A 20,071-nucleotide genomic window follows, 5' to 3' on the forward strand; every position below is an offset into this window, starting at 1 on the left:
GAAAAAAAAATTTTTATTTTTACTCTAGGGCTCTAGTATGAGAGTGTTAATGTCGTTAAGTGGATCTATTTAAATTATGGAATGTTGGCAGTTTAGCAGAATGTTTTTCAGTTTTCTCACAGTTGAGAAGTATTGTTCTTTGAAGTATAGTTACTACTGTTACGATATCTGCAGAAATAGTACATAAACACATTTGTTTTATGCATTTTAAATTAATTTACATCTTCAAGGATTTAAAACATGAAAGCCATTAAGTTAGAAGTAGCAGGTGTTTATACAAAATGGTAGTACTTTTTAAGAATTGTGGGGGGTTTTATTTTGTTTTTATTTTTAGCTTTGCCAAAAACATATGGTGTATGTTAAAAAGACTAAGTACCATTCTAATTTGGAGAACTTCAGTGCCTTTGATTATGCATTTAAAATATATTCAGAAACAGAAAGAATAAGGAGTTATTTATGGAAATATATTTTCATAAAAGGCTATTGTATCTAATTTTGAAAGTATGCTCTGCTCTATTATCTTGATATGCTTTCTGTTCCTAACCTCAGAACAGACAAAAATAGTAAACCAAATGCTGTAGTAAGTAAATTGTGGGGTATTAGCCATTTAAATTAGACCGTTGTTGAAATTCTGTAGGTGACTGTACTTAGTATAACTCCATTCATATAATGAGAAAACCAAAATGGTAGTAAATGTCTAATAGATGTTGCTTTCTTAGTTTCTAAAATTATGACTGCTTTGTAAACTCTTTTGTCTGTTCAGAGTTAACAGTTTTTGGCAACTAAATCACTAACATGGCTACTTGCAAGTCTTTATAACTAACTTCCTTTGGGTTTAGAAAGGAGAACCAGAATATTTTCACATTCAAATAATTGGCATACATTTCTAATCTATGAAGGAAAGTCCATAATTTTTTTACATTCTTAGTTTTTAAGAGATATGATTCCATTTTAAATGGTATACAGATCTTTTAAATTGTGTATTTTGTAGTTAAATGTAATATAAATAATTTAAGCCCTTCCCTTTCTGACAATGTATGTCTGCACATATATGAGCCAATTTGCTCAATGTATCTGATGAAACAGAATAGTAGAAGTTGATAGAACCAAAAGATATTTCAAAAAGCCTGAAATATATCCAAAATTATGCTTGTCATCCTTTGAAATATAAAAGATTATGTTGAATTTAAAGTCAAAACAATGTAGCTTATGGAAGACCATGCAAAGATTATTATAATTTAAAATAGATTTTAAAATTCCTTGTTAAAAATTCACCACTTAAGGATATTAATAATGGAATATCTTATAAAAGATACATAGCTCAGTTTTCAGATTCCAAAGAGTAGTGTTTCTGAAACTGGGTCTGTAAAGACTCACATGAGAGAATTTTCCATGATAAACATGAAATCAAAGAGGGATTCAAGTTAATTTCAAAGATAATACCAAATTAGTTACAGAAATATTAGTAGAGTGTCTGTAATAGATAGATGGATAAAGATATTTCTCTAATCTTTGTTGATCGCCAAATATATTAAATGTTAATTGCTGAGATTAAAGGACAGCATGTCTCCTTGGGGAACATTTAGATAAAACTTGAAGTTATTTTTATTTGAATAAGTTTGAGATATACAAGAAAGCAAGTCAGCAATAGGACTAAATTGTTTCTAGTAATTTTTCTAATATTTGCTAAAAAAATTCAGAGTTATTCAGGCAACATGAGATTATTATCAGTCACTAAAATGACTCCAGAACACTGAGAATTTAACAACAGACATTTTTTTCTGAGAGAATTTTCATTTTTTTAAACCTTAGAACATGACCAAGAAAAAAGGGGAGGGACTCAAAACTTCTGAGCAACAGCTAAGTTTTAAACAGAGTTTGATGAGGAATTGAGAGAGACCCTTTTAGAAATCATCTGCTGTAAACATGTTGAACACTTAATGTGTAAGCAGATAAAATGCTTCAGTATCCCTGAGGGTTGACCCTGATAAGAAAATAAAGAAAATAGAACACTAAATATTGCTGACTGTGATGAGATTTGTTTTCATATGAATTCTTATTAAAAATCATATTTAGGTTAGCAAATGAAACATCTAAAATTCTCATCAAAATTTTTGGGGATCAAGAAATGAGAGGAAGAAAAATAAGATGCATGGTCTATAATACAAACTAAATTTTTGAGATTTACCAGGGCTTTTCAATGAAAATAAAATCTGCTATTTAGAATAATTTCCCTCCTTTTGTTTAAATTATTTCTAACTATGATGATTTTGAGCTGATGATATGACACTAATAACCTTATGGTATTAATAAAGAGAAATTAAATTGTGATTATAAACTAGCCCTGATCATGTTCTGTAGTCAAGTGTATTTCTCCCAGCTGAGATTGATTCTGTAATCAGTAGAGTAAACAAATTTTCTTAATTGGAGCTGAATCCCTAAGTACACTTTTACAAGCATTTATATTTAACAAATATCTTTATGTTTATGGAGTATCTGAAGGTTCTTGTCAAGGTGGATTCATATGAGCCATGTCATTAAGGACAACAACAAAATCAGTGAGTATATGAAGCACATCTTTTCTAAAGCCACCAGGGACTATATGTGCCTTTGCATTAGCAATTCTGACTATTGTAAGTATCATAGTAGGGCAAATATAAATTAGTGAGGCATTTGATTGTAGAAATTACAGATTTTTATATAATTTTCCTCCTTCCTTATGTTAAGTATTATTTCCTCAATTGGCTCTCTGTTCCGAAGTTCTGTATCTTGCTTCTTTCACCGTAAGACAGGAGAATGTAAATATCATTTCAAATTTCCATTGGGCTAGAAAATGAAAGCTAAATTCTCTAATGTCATTCAGTTCCTATACATTGTATGTTCTTCTTAGCCCATAGGACTGAGTTGTGTGTGAGAGCAGAAAGAGGACTGTTGTGAGAATTTGGGTTCCTACTTTGTCACTTGCCTATTGTGTGAGTTTTCAAAATTATTTAATCTCCCTAGACCTCAGTGTCCTCATCTGGGGTGAGGGTCATACTGTAAGGTTCCTTCTTGCTGTAAAATTCTGAGCTAGCTAATTTTAAAAGCAGAATTATTCCTAAGAGACCAAAAAAAAAAACAAAAAGAAAAGAAAAGATTCCTTGATTTAGCAAACCTGACACGCAGGGTTTTTCGTCTTCTCCGACTACTGACTTTCTGAAGCTTCTTCTCTGCAGATGGTGGTGGGGTTGGTGGTGGGGTTTGTTCTGCCTTTGGTTTCACTGGTCTGTGTAAGTCCTTTCATGAGCATGGCTTCAGATTCTTGAAGACAGATTGGAGTCGAACGGGTTTGACCCTTCTGAACGTCTCTCATAGATGAAAAGGCGTCAGGAGGCTTCTGAGCACGGGGTGTATTCGGATCTGCTCCAGCGGCAGGAGGTGACAATGCTGGAGAATCGCAAACTCACGGGGAAGATAACAGAGCTGGAGAGGATGCTGGCTGAGCTTGAGAAGCAGAAGTCCCAGGTTGAGGAGGAGCTTCCAAAGGTCAGGGAGGCAGCGGAGAACGAGCTGAGGAAGCAGCAGAGGGAGGCAGCAGACATCACCCTGCAGAAGATGCGGGCGGAGGGCGAGGCCCAGAGGTACCGCCGGGAGCTGGAGGCCATCGAGGGGGAGAAGGAGGCGGCGCGGCGCGAGCTGGAGCGCGTGGGGAGGCTCACGGCCGAGGCCGAGGCCCAGAGGGAGACCGTGGAGAGGAACCTGCATGGCTTCCGGAAACAGCTGGAGGAGCACGCCGCCACCAGGAGGGCCCTGGAGAACCACCTGAAGAGGAAAGACTCCAGCCTCCACGAGGTGGAGCAACAGAAAGATAAGCTGATGGAGGAACTAAGGAGAAAGAAGGACCACGAAGAGGAGCTCCTGAAGCTGGTTGAGCAGATGGAGAAAGACCTCACGTTCCAGGGACAGGTGGCAGAGAGACAGCTGAAGGAAAAGCAGAAAACTGAATCGGAAGCCAGAAGAAAAATAACCGAGAGGCAGCATTCGTACAAAGAAGACACACTGCCAGCTTGTACGAGCACCCAGGCTGAGGAACTGAAGCAACAGGTGGATGAGCTGACAGTGGCCAAGAGAAAGGCTGAGAAGGACAGGAGGGAGCTGAAGTATGAACTCAGTGCCCTGCAGCTCAAGAAAACTTCATCGGAGGAAAAGGCTCGCTTGCTCAAAGAAAAACTGGGTGAAACCAGCAATGAACTGAGATGCCTCAAGCTGGAGTTGGAAGGGAAGGACCAGGCGGAGGAGGGGTTCTCTCGGCAGCTGTGGGAGCTGGGCAGGCGGCTGAGCCAGACCACAGGGAAGGCAGAAGAGGTCAGGCAGGAGGCCGATGACCTTAAGAGGATAAAGCACAACTGTGAGCTAGAACTGGAATCTCTGCAGCAGGAGAAAGGGAAGCTGCAGAGGGAGGTGGACCGGATCACCAGGACACAGGCTGTCACCAAGAGGAGCGTCCAGCATTTAAATTCACAAGTTACTTCTTTGCAGGATGACAAGGACTTCTCTGGCGAAAGAGCACGATCCTGCCAGAGAAAGTCAGATCACCTGAAAGAACAATTTGAGAAAAGCCACGCGCAGTTGCTTCAAAATATTCAAGCCGAAAAGGAAAATAACGAGAAAATCCAAAAGCTTAAAGAGGAATTGGAGAGAAGTAATGACCGTGCAGACACACTAAAGCACAAAGTGGATGAGCTCACCAGGCAGAACAACGAAACCAAGTTAATGATGGAGAGAATTCAGGCAGAATCAGCAAACGTGGTCTTAGAGAAACAAGCCATCCAGCAAAGATGTGAAGCACTGAAAATCCAGGCGGATGGTTTTAAAGACCAGCTTTGTGCCACAAACAAACACTTGCACCAACAGACGACAACGGAACAGGATTTCCAGAGGAGAATCAAATGCCTGGAAGAAGACCTGGCCCAAAGTCAACATTTAGTAAGTGATTTTAAGCAGAAGTGTGACCAGCAGGACCTCATCATCCAGAACACGGAGAAGGAGGTGCAAAGTCTGAGTGCCGAGCTAAGTGCATCCAAAGAGGAGAAACGCCTTGGGGAGCAGACGGTGCAGATGCAGTGGGCACAGGTGCAGGACCTGAACGACAGATTGAAAAAGGTGCAAGACGAACTGCACTTAAAGATCCTAGAGGAGCAGGTGACCCACAGGAAGATGGTTCTGTTTCAGGAGGAATCTGAGAAATTCAAACGTTCTGCAGAGGCGTTTCGGAAAAAGATGGAAAAATTGATGGACTCCAGAGTTATCACAGAACATGATATTTCGGGCATCCAGCTCGACTTTGTGTCTCTCCGGCGGGAAAACTGCAGGGCGCAAGAGAACGCGAGGCTCTGTGAAACAAATATCCGAGAACTTGAGCGGCAGCTCCGGCAATATCGTGAGCAGATGCATCGAGGGCAGGATGGGGAGGCACATCACTACCAGAAATGTCGGAAGCTCACAGATGAGCTGGTCGCCCAGAAACGGGAGGTGGAAAACCTGAAGCAAAAGATGGATCGGCAGATAAAAGAACAGGAGCATCAGTTAGTGGTGCTCCAGTGTGAAATCCAGAAAAAGAACCCAGCCTTCAAGCCACATCTTGAGATGGCAGTGAAGGAGTATCAGCGCCCAGGGGACTTCTCCTCCTCTCCCCCCGTGGCCGGGTCCCCTCTGCAGAGGTGGACTCAGGAACCACAGCCTTCGGAGGAAAGATGGCAACATCCGGGTGCTGAACAGATGCAGAAAGAGGGCCAGGGTGGGCCGTCAGGGGCTCCGGTTGAGAAAGAGAAAAGTCAGCAGTGTTACTCTGAATACTTTTCTCAAACAAGCACTGAATTACAGATAACTTTTGATGAGATGAACCCTGTTGCAAGACCGTCAGAAATCGAGAAGCTAAGAAATCAAGGTCTGTACAATTCCAGACCCGCTGTCAGGTGTCAAGATGACAAGTGTGAAATAGACCTGGTGACGCTTCTGGCGCCCTTAGAGGTATACCCTGGATTCTGGAACCTTGTCAGCTACCCTCTGTCAAGTTTCCGCTCTCGTTTCCTTTCTCTGCTAGGCTACATTTTTTAACTGTGCTGAATGTGATTGGCTCTTTGTAGTCCGACAGAAGATCATGTTATCATTTTCTAGTGATTTACTTGAATCTTTACTACAAACGACAGTCTTCAATTTTTAAATGTTTGAGATGAAAAACACAGAGGTCATGGCTATCCTGTCATATCTATGGGATTCTATTCTGAAAAATTTGACCCTAAAAAAAAAAAAAACTAGAAAAACCAAGAAGTTAACTTTAATTTCTAACACGTTTTGTGGAAAGATTTTATCTCCTGTCTTTTTTAGACATAGCATTTTAATACCTTAATTGTCATCTAAAGTTTAAACTTCAGACTGTCAAAATAATATCTCTTGTTCCTGAACCCTCTTGGGCTTGAAAGTGTTTTTCTCTTATCTCATCTTTGTTATTCTAGGAATTATATTTGGATTAAGAGTGGGTAACATGACAATGTTCTTTAGATGACTTTTAATGTCTTACAAATTCCCGTTGCAGATAGCTAAGAACAAGCAGTATGCTATGCACACAGAAGTCACGGCATTAAAGCAAGAAAAGAGCCCAGTCCCCGGTGCTGATGAATGGCTGCTTGAAGGGTGCAGGGCACCGGGTGTACTCAAAAGAGATTTTCTTAAGAAGGGCTCAGAACCAGAGACCTTTCAGAACTTTGGTGGTGATCAAGCATGCTCAGTCAGGGATGATGAGTTTCAATTCCAAGGGCTCCGGCACACTGTGACGGCCAGGCAGTTGGTCGAAGCTAAGCTTCTGGACATGAAAACAGTTGAGCAGCTGCGACTTGGCCTTAAGACCGTTGAAGAAGTTCAGAAAACTCTGAGCAAGTTTTTGACAAAAGCCACCTCCATCGCAGGGCTTTACCTAGAATCCACAACAGAAAAGATTTCATTTTCCTCCGCTGCCGAGAAAATCATCATCGATAAGATGATCACTTTAGCATTTTTAGAAGCTCAGGCGGCCACGGGTTTCATAATTGACCCCCTTTCAGGGAAGACCTATTCTGTTGAGGATGCAATCCTTAAAGGTGTGGTTGACCCCGAATTCAGAATCAGGCTCCTTGAGGCAGAGAAGGCGGCCCTAGGGTATCCATGTTCTTCTAAGACACTGTCAGTGTTTCAAGCCATGGAAAATAGAATGCTTGACAGGCAAAGGGGCAAACATATGTTGGAGGTGCAGATTGCCAGTGGGGGCGTCATCGACCCCGTGAGGGGCATTCGGGTCCCTCCAGAAGTTGCCCTGCAGCAGGGGCTGCTAAATAACGCCATCCTGCAGTTTTTACATGAGCCATCCAGCAACACCAGAGCCTTTCCCAATCCCAATAACAAGCGAACCCTGTATTACTCAGAGTTACTGCGCATGTGTGTCTTTGACGTAGACGGGCAGTGCTTTCTGTTTCCATTTGGGGAGAGGAACATTTCCAATCTCAATGTAGCGAAAACTCACAGGATTGCTGTCGTCAATACTAAGACAGGAGCAGAACTGACTGCCTACGAGGCTTTCCAGAGAAAGCTGATTGAGAAAAGTACCTACCTTGAGCTGTCGGGGCAGCAGTATCAGTGGAAGGAAGCCACATTTTTTGAGTCCTATGGGCATCCCTGTCGTATGCTGACTGATACTAAGACAGGATTACAGTTCAGTATCAGCGAGGCCATAGAGCAGGGAACCATTGACAAAGCCTCCATCAGAAAGTATCAGGAAGGCTTCCTCACACTCACAGAACTCGCTGACTCCTTGCTGAGCAGGTTAGTCCCCAAGAAGGACTTGCACAGTCCAGTGGCGGGGTACTGGCTGACTTCCAGTGGGGAGAGGATCTCTGTGCTGAAGGCCACACGTCGGAATCTGGTTGATCGGATCACCGCCCTCCGATGCCTTGAAGCCCAAGTCAGTACCGGGGGCATCATTGACCCTCTGACCGGCAAGAGGTACCGGGTGGCCGAGGCCTTGCACAGAGGCCTGGTGGATGAGGGGTTTGCACAGCAGCTGCGGCAGTGTGAGCTAGTCGTCACGGGGATCAGTCACCCTATCAGTAACAAAGTGATGTCAGTGGTGGAAGCTGTGAGTGCAAATATCATAAGTAAGGACATGGGAATCCGCTGTCTGGAATTTCAGTACTTGACAGGGGGGCTAATTGAGCCCCAGGCCCAGTCCCGCTTGTCGATTGAAGAAGCCCTCCAAGTAGGGATTATAGATGTCTTCATTGCTACAAAGCTCAAAGATCAAAAGTCCTATGTCAGAAACATCCTCTGTCCTCAAACGAAAAGAAAGTTGACATATAAAGAAGCCTTAGAAAAAGCTGATTTTGATTTCCACACAGGACTTAAACTCCTAGAAGTATCTGAACCCTTGACGACAGGGATTTCCAGCCTCTACTATTCTTCACAATAGGACCTGTTTATAGAACCAGAGTCAGGGGTGATGCTGTCTAGTTCGTCTGCTTTATCCACAGCTTGATGGTATGAGATCCACGGCCTAGTAATTGTGTGACATGCTTGAAGCACTGTTAATTTCTTGAGGGCTGGAAACACCTGACTGCTCAGAAGAGAGAATACTTTTAATTTAAAAATTTTTTTTTATTTTTTTAGATAAAGTTTTATTGGAATGCAGACACATTGCTGTATACATATTGTCTTTGGCTACTTTTGGGTACAAGGACAGAGTTGAGTAGTTCTAACGGTAACCATATGGCTCACAAAGCCTAAAATATTTGCTCTCTGGTCCTTTCCAGAATAAAGTTTGCTGTCTCCTGATATGGAAGAATTTGCATCACTCCTTTAGACTAAACGTCAGGAGGCTTGGATTTTAGACTCCATTCTGCCAGAGAGAGAATACTTTTAAAATGGAAAATAACAAAAGATATACTGCTCTTCATAATGGTTCCATTTAGCTTTGAGATTCGTTTTTTGACTCCTACCCAGACTAAAGTAAAAGTATTTTACCTGGAATATGGGATAAGCTTGAGGAACTCCAGCGAGTTTACAGCATCCTTTCTTCAGAACTCTGCATCACTGCCTGGATCCAGCCTGGTGTCAGGGTTCCCATTTATTAAATGATTCATTACACTCACTGAAAGAGCACTTAAATAAGAACCGTGGAATCACAGAGGAAAATGTAAACTTGTTCTCACATCCGTGAGGCTGTAGTGTTTCAGATTGCCTTGAAAAATGAACATTTTTAGTTTTTCTGTATGTCGTAATCTTCTTTACATATTGTATTTTACCACCATCTCCCATTTCTAGTTACAACTTTGTAATTAAAAGCAGCATTATGAATGAGTTATGTGTTGGAGGAGAGGGAAGGTTTTTCTTCGTTCTATGTATTTTTTGTTTTGTGTAGACTTTAGTCTTTCAGCTTTCCATTCATTGTCTGATACTTTTCTGTCACGACAATTATGATTGTAATGCTAATGCAAAGGCAGCAATTCAGATTTCTTCTAGTGCTTCATGAATAAAGTTGAGTTTTTAAATGTGTCATATTAATAGACTAGCTGGGAGGTTAGGCTGATCATTCAAGACTATTTCTCACAGCTTGCTTTGCTACCATAAACATTTTGGAGGTACATCTGCTACGTGACGTGTTGAATATGGTAAAAAATGAATAAAATATCTCGGTAACCTGTGTGTCATGAAAAAATATTTTTAAATCCTTGTTTTCTGTGGAGAGATCACTTTAATGGCTCGGTAATTTACTGGAATATATCTTTTTTTTTTTAACCACTCACACCTGTCAGAAGTCACTGGAAGAAGAAAAGAAAGAGCATGTTGAAAAAGCCAAAGAATTACAAAAATGGGTATCAAATATCAGCAAGACATTGAAAGATGGAGAGAAGGCTGAAAAGTCTTCCTTCTTTAAGCAAAAGGTACTCACCGAGGTCCTGGTTTAATAATAATGATAATATCAATAATTATAGTGGGGAGAATTTACTGAGTTGATACAGTCCACCTAAAAAAAAAAAAACTTTAATTCTTTAGTTTCCCCCATTTCTATATGCAGTTATAATGAGGATCAGAGACGTTAAGTAACTTGCCCAAGGAATCACAGTATGTGGCAGAAGAAGCTGTCTCTGCTTCCAAAACCTGGACTTCATCACTATTAGTCTCACTGTTAGTCAACCAATATGTGGGACTGCTTTTCCTCACAGTGAGATCTGCTTCCTGATCGTTTTGATGAGCGTTGCAGGAGAGCAGAGTCACTCTGTTTTGTGCCCTGAGTACATTCATGTACTCTGTGTCATAAAGAGTTGCAAGCTCGCTCTTAGAATAGAAACAAAAAGTTTCAAGAACAGCAAACTGCAGACCAAGATGTTAACATTTGAGGATCACATTTAGTTGTGCTTTTCTGGGTCTTTTCTATTTCGGAAAGAAGTGTTCTCCCATCATCCACTGGAAATTCTAGATTCTTTCCCTTCCCTAAATGAAGTCTTTAGTTCTGTAGGCTGTGTTCTGAACCCCACTACCGGACCTAAGTGGAGTGGCTGCATTTCGTGAGATGTTACTGCTCTGAGGTGTCCTTTGGGCTGTTCCACCTGAAGCTCTTAGGGCACTGAGTTAAGCAGTTTTGCTGCTGCTACTGATAACGCTGGAATTGCTGCTATAGTTTAAAAAATAAATTTCCACTAAGTAAGCAGTATTTTTCTCGATTGTTTCCTGCACTGCCCTCCTTCTCCTGCCTGACCTGTGGAAACTACAGAGGCGATCGTTAGCTTTCCCTTCCAGCTCTGCATCAGTATACACTTGTCATCACTTGAAACAGACATTTTTGACATAATCCAATAGCAGAAAGCTTCAACACCTTGTCTCATTTCGCCTATGGTATGAGGCAGATGAACCTTATTTGAGGTTCCCCCGGGAGAGGTTTATAGACCTGAGTATTTACTTGAATTCTCATTCAGTTGAAATAAAGCCAGCTTAGCTCATAGTCTAGCAAACTGCATTTTATAGAGTGTGGGGGAAATAAGTTGGAAAGGAAAATTACATTTAGTGTTTTAAACCCAAAACCTTCAAAGCAATTTTATGCGAATATTTAGTTTAAAACATCTTCATTTTCCCCCTGTCAAATAGGAAAAGAGCTAAAATAGGGACACAAACTTAGCAAGGATTTCTTGAGAGAACAAGTTTCTTTTCAGGAACATGATTTATAAATGCTTGGTATTTCCTCATTCTGTAGTTTTAAATTCTCCAAAATTTTACCGACCAGTTTTAGTTTTAGACCTAGCAGACATAAAAGTAGACAGATAACTTTGCAACGCAGGTCATGGCCCCAGTTATAAATCTTGAATAACACTCGATGGTCTCTCTGTTGGAGGAAGTTTAAGGTAATTTGATGTCAGTAATGTGTCTTTCAAAAAATCAGTATGGCCTCATTATTACCTATAGCCATGAAAAATAGACTTTAGGTCTATTTTAGGTCATATTCAGTAGAATATGTCTGGGGAAAATACACCTTTTCATTGTCCCATCATTTCATTTCTGCTCACTTAAAAGAATGGCATTTACTTTCTGATGTTAGGTCTTCAGAAATGATACAGAGAGGAATTAAGAGAAAGGAAACAGGTCAATTTTATTTCTCTGTCTGTCACAGGCGACTTTTGCAAGTGAAGTCCTAGTAATAGAAATTATTTAATCTTGACCTGCAGACCTAGAGAGGAATACTTCTAGAGAGGAATTTTTTTCCAAAGGAGCATTGTATCCAGGAGCTTGGGGGAAGGAAGGGAAGGTTTTTGTTCCATGTTCATGTATCTTTTTGAGGATGGCGATGTTCCAGTGCTGAACATCTGGCCACCTGGGGTATCATTAAGGCATTCTCTATTCGTGGTTGGGCCGGGACAAATGTCAGAACCATATCATGCGGTATTATTATTTCCTCGTGGAAATGATGGCCTTAGGGTTAGAGGGAGGGACTTTCCTTCATCATGCATTCTCAATAAAGCAGTCTTCTTATCCAGGCCTGTGAACCAGTAATAACTGATAGGTTATTGACTCAGATCACCTGAAAATATTCCCATCGTGTGGGTCTTGATGAAAACTTGGAGTTTTTTAAAATGACTGTTGTCTCGTCTTTGTGAAGGAAGAGCTTGAGTGTGTTTTCTTTACCTCGCAGATTTCCAGTGAGGAAATATCAGTCAAGAAGGAACAATTATCTGAAGCACTGCAAACTATGCAGCTCTTCCTGGCTAAACACGGAGACAAGTATGTTGGTTTTCATTAGGTCTTTTATTTGAAGTAGGGGAGTGGTCTTCAAAACTCTTAGCAAAGTAGAGGATGGTAAATTGCAATGTAGAGTTTAAAAATGGGACTCAATCACAAATTTACTTAGTAATATAATAACCTAAGACTATAAACTTAGCTATTTAATTGTCGCTTTTCGTCACTCTTGGTCTTTACCAAAACCCTGAAATGTACTTATTATCCCCATATATTGCTGAAGAGAAAACAGGCTCAGAGAGATTAGGATCTGTAGCTAGTGAGTTGTAAAGATGCCAAGCCAAGTCTTGATTCTGAGTAGTACTTACTCTCCAAGACCTACCTTTTGGAAAATGTGTGTAAATACGTTCTTCATTTTCTTAGCTGAGAACTGTGGCAACTTAATTTCTTGTGGTTTGGTTCTACTTTTTGCAACAAGGCACTTCATATATTTCAGCTAATGCCTCAGGCAGGGAAGGAATCTACCCTTTTCTTAAATATTTTTTGTCTGTCATCTTTAGAATTACTCTAGAATGATTTTATATTGTACCTTAGGTTAAATTTATAAGGAAATTGGGTTAATTTCCTTATAAATTTCCTCTTTATTCATCCTTCTGCTTGAACAAGTTTCATCTTGAGTCATGGTACCTTACTTGTCCCTTTTCCGTGTTGGAACTAACAATGGGATCTTTCCCTCTGTCAGATAACAGCAGTTGTTATTTTAGAAATTTGTATATGCTAGAGAGGTGCTGATATATTAGTTTACACTCTTTTCCTCTAGTCCTTTTCCAGGCAAGAGAAGGATTCCTGGATGTTTTTAGGGTCATAAGAGCCATCCTTAATTTTCATATACAACCATTCTAAGACCTGAGCAATCTGTATTTGAGATTATATTACATTTTATGACCCCATGCTAATTTAGGAAAGTATTCTTTACAAAATCATCGAGGCTAGTGTGTCATCTTTATCACTTGAAGACTTATATTCGTCTTTTCGTACTTTCTGGTTATTTTAGAATGACAGACGAAGAAAGAAATGAATTGGAAAAACAAGTGAAAACTCTCCAAGAAAGTTATAATTTATTCTTTAGTGAATCTCTGAAACAACTACAACAATCACAAACCTTAGGAGATATAAAGGTAGAGGAGAAGGTAATGTTATTTATTTAGAACATGAGGCTGTTTTAAGACTCTTAGTTTAACTGCATGATTGTAGAAATATATGTCAATGACAAAGAAATGACCTTGAGTTGTGTACATGGAAGAAACATGGTCGGGGTTTATTTAGGTACTAGGAGATTTCGGTGTTGTTCATTAAATGCAGTCTTACACTTGCTGTCATCAATTTCTGTGACATCTTAATCTCTGCCTTGCATGGTAAAAGGAAAGAATCATTCATTTTTCTAACTCTTCTCTGTCAAAGCCATTCCTCTACTGTTATATAGATATGTGTTATATAGATATGATAGATATTTTACTATATAAATATGATGGTATAAAATAGTCTGTGAGTCACCTCTAAAGGTGACATTGGAGTATTAGGGGATTTGTCTGATTTTCAGAGATATCCATGAGATTTATTTGAGAAATACTGGGCCATATGTTTTAGTGAGGATGCTCTAGCATCTTCTTAAAATATAACAGAAATAGCTTAAAATTTGGCCTATCCTTAAACTTTTAAAACTTGACAACACATATTCAACACAAAATCCACTATTCAAAAAGTTATCTTTATATTCAATTCCCTCACTCCCTGGAGTACTTTACATACTATTTGTCGTATTTTGAGGGTATGTAACGATTTTTCTGGCTCATGGGTTTTGGCTATCTGTGAAGAAGTCTGTATGCTGTAAACATCAATAGCATGGGGTTTGAAACTCTCTTGTGTCAGGAGACTAATCTCACCCGATTGCAGAGAGCATGGTTTGCCTTCTAGGTGTGTGTCCTGTTTCCTCACCCTCATCATTTCCTGTGTCCTCACTAACCTTCTTAATGTACACGATATGAAGTTTTCAGTTCACAGATGCATGTCGTTTTCAAAGCTTTATCACATCCTGTGCTCTCGAATAGATCACTGACATAGATCACTTGTGCATTTGAGCTGCTTAACACTCACAGCCTTGCCGCGTCTTGGTAAGTAGAGGATTTTTATGTCGAAGTGTCTTTTTTATAAGAAAATGGAAACTAAGTTTCATGACGCTCTGCCCACCCTAGTGTCACTGACTGAGACTTCATGCTTTCCTTTCAGCTGGATAAAGTCATCGCAGGCACCATTGATCAGGGCACGGGAGAAGTCCTTTCTGTCTTTCAGGCCGTGTTAAGAGGCCTGATTGATTATGACACGGGGATCCGATTGCTTGAGACCCAGCTCATGATTTCTGGGCTTGTTTCACCAGAATTAAGAACGTGCTTTGACCTCAAAGATGCCCAAAATCATGGCCTTATTGATGAGCAAGTTCTTAGCCAACTCCAAGAGCTCAGTGAAACGAAGGAGATTATTTCTGCTGTGTCGTCCACCACAGTTCCAGTGCTGGATGCTCTGGCTGAAGGTGTGATCTCAGAACCCATGGCCATTAGAGTTCTCGAGATCCTGCTTTCCACGGGCTCTCTCGTTATTCCGGCGACAGGAGAACAGCTGACGCTGCAGAAGGCTTTCCAGCAGCACCTGGTTTCCTCTGCCTTATTTTCTAAAATCCTGGAACGGCAGAATCTGTGTAAAGATCTTATCGACCCCTCCACCTCTGAGAAGGTGTCTTTAATAGATATCATGCAAAGAAGTATTTTACAGGAAAACACAGGGGTGCGGCTTCTGCCTGTGAGGCCACAAGAAGGAGGCAGGATAACATTAAAATGTGGGAGAAACTTAAGCATTTTAAGGGCAGCTCACGAAGGCCTCATAGACCGTGAGACCATGTTCAGGTTACTGGGTGCACAGCTGCTTTCAGGAGGTCTGATCCATTCCAAGTCTGGTCAGAGACTGACTGTAGAAGAAGCCGTGGCAGAGGGGGTGATGGACAGAGACACTGCCAACAGTATCTTCACCTACCAGGTGGAAACAGGCGGAATCATCCACTGCAACCCTGCCAAGCGTTTAACTGTCGATGAGGCAGTCCAGTGTGATCTGATAACGTCCAGCAGTGCCCTTCTGGTCCTCGAGGCTCAGCGAGGCTACGTGGGCCTCATCTGGCCTCACTCTGGGGAGATATTTCCTACATCTTCTTCCCTGCAGCAGGAGTTGATTACCAATGAATTGGCGTCTAAGATCCTGAACGGCAGGCAGAAAATCGCTGCTCTTTACATTCCAGAAACATCTCAAGTCATTGGTTTGGATGTTGCCACGCAACTCGGAATCATAGATAATCACACAGCGTCGATTTTAAAAAGTATAACGCTGCCCGATAAAATGCCAGATTTGGGAGATTTCGAAGCTTGTAAAAATTCGAGAAGATGGCTCTCTTTTTGTAAATTCCAACCATCCATGGTCCATGATTACAGGCAAGAAGAAGATGTTTCTGATGGAGAAGAGCCCGTGGTGACTCAGAGCTCAGAACAAACTAAAAAATTATTCCTGTCTTATTTGATGATAAATAGCTATATGGATGCAAACACAGGGCAGAGGCTTTTGCTGTACGATGGAGACTTGAATGACGCTGTCGGGATGCTCCTGGAAGGCTGTGGTGCAGAAATTGAGGAGAACACACCTGTAAAAGAACGTCTTGATGTCATAAGACTCCCTGGCGTATTTCTGAATAATGCTGCAAGTAAAGAAACGAGGGAAAGTACAGCTACACCAAGTAGTTTTGCTAAATGTCATTGCAGAGAACCTAAACGTAAAGGAACCTCTGAAAATGCCATAGATGAAGAGTTTCAGGAACTGGGAACTAATGTTACCAGGGGTGAATTTTGCCAGTCAGAAAACGTGGCCGATATACTAGCAGCTGGTTATAAAGTTAAGAATTCATCCAGCCTGTGTGTTCCTAGTTTGATATCACATTTAACAGAGGCTGGACTTGCTGAAGTTAGCCTGCTCAGACAAGACTCTGAAAACAGACTTGAAAACGGTGACAATCAAAGCCAAATAGAAACAAAGGAACCTACAGATGAATGTAGTCATTCTAGAAACCTTCAAAACTTTGCAAGTGATTTGATAAGTCCTATAGTAAAATCAAAAACCAGTAGAATCTGTGATTTTAATGAAACGGTGAATGAAGATAATATTAGCAGGGATTCAACACTCTTTGACTACTCCCCCAGGCTGAGTGCCTTGTTAAGTCATGATAAACTGAGGACCGGTCAGGGAAGTTTTCATGATGTACACACTGCAGAGAACAATGGAAATAAATGTGAAGCCTCTACGTTGCCATTCAATGACCAAACCATGTTATCGGGTCAAAGAATAAGAGAAAAATTTCAAGACCAGTTTCTGGGAATTGCAGCTATCAACATCAGTTTACAGGGAGAACACACTGTACAAAAATCTTTCAGTATTGGTTATAGTAATCCTCAGGTACAAGATCAGAATGATGAGAAAATGCTTGCTGCTTCTAATCAGGAACCCGAAGACGAGCAAAGTGAGTCCACGGTGGAAGGGTCCTCCTGTGCCCCGCCCCTGAGGGGCGGTAGTCATCACATCAGCATGGCTCACATGCATACCCCATCATTTGAAGAAACTGTCAGCGCCAGTGCTGGTGACTATGAAACATCACTGCTGGGTGATCAGCAGAGCGACACAGAAACAGATACAGACAGCGATGCTGACTTTTACGACACGCCCTTGTTTGAAGATGATTCCCTGCTTCTAGAAGGTGATGACCATGATTGTCTGCAGCCCGGGGACTATGACACACTGCCAGAGGAAGATGACTGGGCCGCTCCTCCTGGAGAGGCTTTTTATGATGTTTCTAAAGAGGATGAACATTCTTTGGGGACCCAAGGGGGACTGGTTGATAGCTTAGCTGTGAGGGGAGAAGCACAGTCTCTGCAGGATTTTCTCATAGTTGCTGAGAAAGCAGAATTCAATTCTGGTGAAAGAATCCATTTAAATTCACTTGCCTCCTATGAGGTGAATGGACGGTTGATGGAAATCGTATCAGAAAGGGACAGCACAGATGACCTTGAAGGTGATGAGTCTGACTCATTGACTGACCATGAAATTGTAGGAAGAAAAGAGAGCTTCAGGACTCCATTAAATTCTGAAGATGCTGGCTGTTGGAGAGGAAGAGGAGAGTACGTAACTGGACAAGAATTTAAATCTGATCCTGATCATTTAGATTCTGTGCAAAATGAAGAAAGTTATGGGGACTCTGAGTGTGACAGTCATGATCAGGACGACGATGATGACGATGGTGGTGGTGACGCCAAAGAAGAAGGAGCAGGAGGTAAGGATGGAAAGCCCGCATGCCAGGACGAGGCTGAGGATGTGGATGTCCCCGCGTGTGTCTCCACTGCACCCAAACCGGGAAACAGCCACGCAAGTCAAAGTAGCAATAAAACGATTCTCCCGGATCAAAAGCACCATCATAGTTCTTTGGAAAAACAGCAAAGGGTAAATGTTTTGCAGCCAGAATCAAGGAGTAAAAGTAGCTTGGTTCCTGAAAGAAGTAACCTTCCAGAATATACAACTGAGGTTGTTCGAGAAAGCCAAGATCTGTTGAATCATGAGATGGTCCTTAAGGATAAACTGCTGTCTGCCATGAAAGACACTGACTCGGAAAACACTTTAAGCCCTGTTGGTGCTTTACATAATACTAGTGCCAGTTCAACTTCTGAACTAGCGGATGATCTAAAGAACACAGGGGTTAAGTTGATTCAAGGGCCAGAATCTATGGACTCTGTGAAAGGTGGAAATCCATATTATGAGAATGTGACACTTCAGGGTGACTCATCTTCTGATAGAGACGTTTGTTCTGAGCCCAGTTTAATAGTAAAACCTGCGGAGGAAAGCCATTTGTCATCCAGAGTCTCTGTAAGTGACAAAGATCCTCAAGGCAATGGAAAAGATCTAATTAAAAGGAGAGCTGACAAAAACAATATACTAAGAGAAGACGGAACATTGGTTCGTAAAATGTGTGCAGGTAAAGGAGAAGTGCTTATAGACGGTCCTGTAGAAGATAATAAATGTCTCAGACTTTTGCCCAGTAAAAGTACAAGGGAGAGTCTTGATTTCGTTAATAGTCCGTTTCCATTCCCACAAATCACACACAGTGAAGAACATAATCAGGAAGGAAGCCTTAAAAAAGCAACAGTAGCTCTTAAAGATGAACCAAAGAATCTGCCAACAATAGTTAGCAAAAGTCCCGTTCAACTTGAGAATCATGAAGAAATATTCAATTCCTCAGTCTCCCAAGTCATAACTGATGACATGACTTCAGACATGACCTTGTCTGAAAGGAATACAAGGATTGAGAAAGATTCATTCACCGATGGACCTGAAAAAGAGCTTGATCTGTTTACTTATTTAAAACATTGTGCTAAAAATGTGAAAGCAAAAGACATACTGAAGCCAAATGAAGATACCCCAAGCTGTATTCTAGTAGCTTCCCCTCCCAGGAATGAGCACGTGCAATTAGGAGTTAATAATGCAAAAGAGAAGGCAGCTCTTGCCCAAGGAGACTTACCTCCAAAGGAGATGGTCCAACAGAAAGATCTTCCTACTGAAGAAAGTGTCTCAGAAGGAGGATCAGAAATTTCTGAGTTCACACCAGAAAGAGATGAAAGCACACCTTCAGTCTTCCCTCTTAGAGATGCAGAAGGCCTTGGGAAACATACGGATTTTGTGCAGTCAGAACTCTGTGCAGATGGAATAAGAAATAACTCCGGTAGCACTTTAAACACTGACTGCTCATCCTTAGAAATTAACAGTGAGAAAGGGGTATTTCAGCAGCAGGCACGAAAAGAACCAGCCTCATCTCCAGGAGTCCAGGAAAACGAGGTTCAGATTCCTGAGTTATCTCAGGTCTTGACTGAGGATGTCAAGGACATCTTAAAAGGTAGATTGAAAGGAGGTCATATGAATCCTCAAGAGCTTGGAGAACCTTCAGCCTGTGCAGATACTAACATTTCAATTCAAAACTTAATTAAAAGAGTTAGCTCATCATCATTGGTAAGTGAAGCATCTGGTGTGTCTGGCGACTCTAAAACCAGTGACTATGGCATTTCCCCCATGAATAACTCGCCAGAACTAAAAGCAGAGGGCAGAGAGGATCCGCTCTGTACTGCAAACCTCAAGTCTGAGCTACTCCTCGATATACTTAAGCAAAATCAGTATAGCCAGAAAATTACAGGAGCATTTGAATTGATGAAAGAATTAACTCAGATGGAGTGTGATCTAGAGAAAAGAGGTAGGACATCTGAAGTTCTTCCTCTGCAACTTGAAAATGTTTTCTGCAAGCTGCTTGCTGATGGATATTCAGAGAAAGGAGGACAGGGTGGAGAATTGAATCAAAAATCATCTACAGCTTCTGAGATGATGGATGAAAAGCCACACATTCTTGATGATCTTAACAGCAAGAGAGAAAACCCCCATTCCCTTAATTTACAAAATATTAAAGAAAATGGACCAGAAAACTCTCCTGTCTGTGCATCAGCATTGCCAAGAGACGGGAGGCTGGAGGAGCTATGCGCTGAATCCCCAGACCTTTTGGAATGTATTTCAGGGTCAAAAGACATGGCTTCTGGAGACGGCTTGATGGAACAAGTAAGTGGACTTTACATTTTATAAGAAAGTAGCTGCATTTGGGAATAATCCCATACATTTTATTTGCTTGAAAAATCTGCATAAAGCCTATTGAATTAACATGTCC

The 20,071-nt window shown here is 41.1% G+C and overlaps 1 protein-coding gene across 6 annotated transcripts in view; it reads left to right on the plus strand.

The window, feature by feature from the left end:
• Positions 1-20,071, plus strand: part of DST (dystonin) — a 512,931-nt gene that overhangs the window by 351,648 nt on the left and 141,212 nt on the right. For 3 of the 6 annotated variants that reach the window (XM_024121802.2, XM_007107817.4, XM_007107818.4), the window contains 3 exons: positions 9,819-9,947; positions 12,188-12,276; positions 13,286-13,421. In XM_024121802.2, coding sequence (XP_023977570.1) covers positions 9,819-9,947; positions 12,188-12,276; positions 13,286-13,421 — 354 coding nt within the window. The other 3 variants (XM_055079784.1, XM_055079785.1, XM_007107821.4) reach the window with 2 other exon arrangements.

Source organism: Physeter macrocephalus, chromosome 18 (genome assembly GCF_002837175.3).
Source record: "Physeter macrocephalus isolate SW-GA chromosome 18, ASM283717v5, whole genome shotgun sequence".
NCBI lineage: Eukaryota > Metazoa > Chordata > Mammalia > Artiodactyla > Physeteridae > Physeter > Physeter macrocephalus.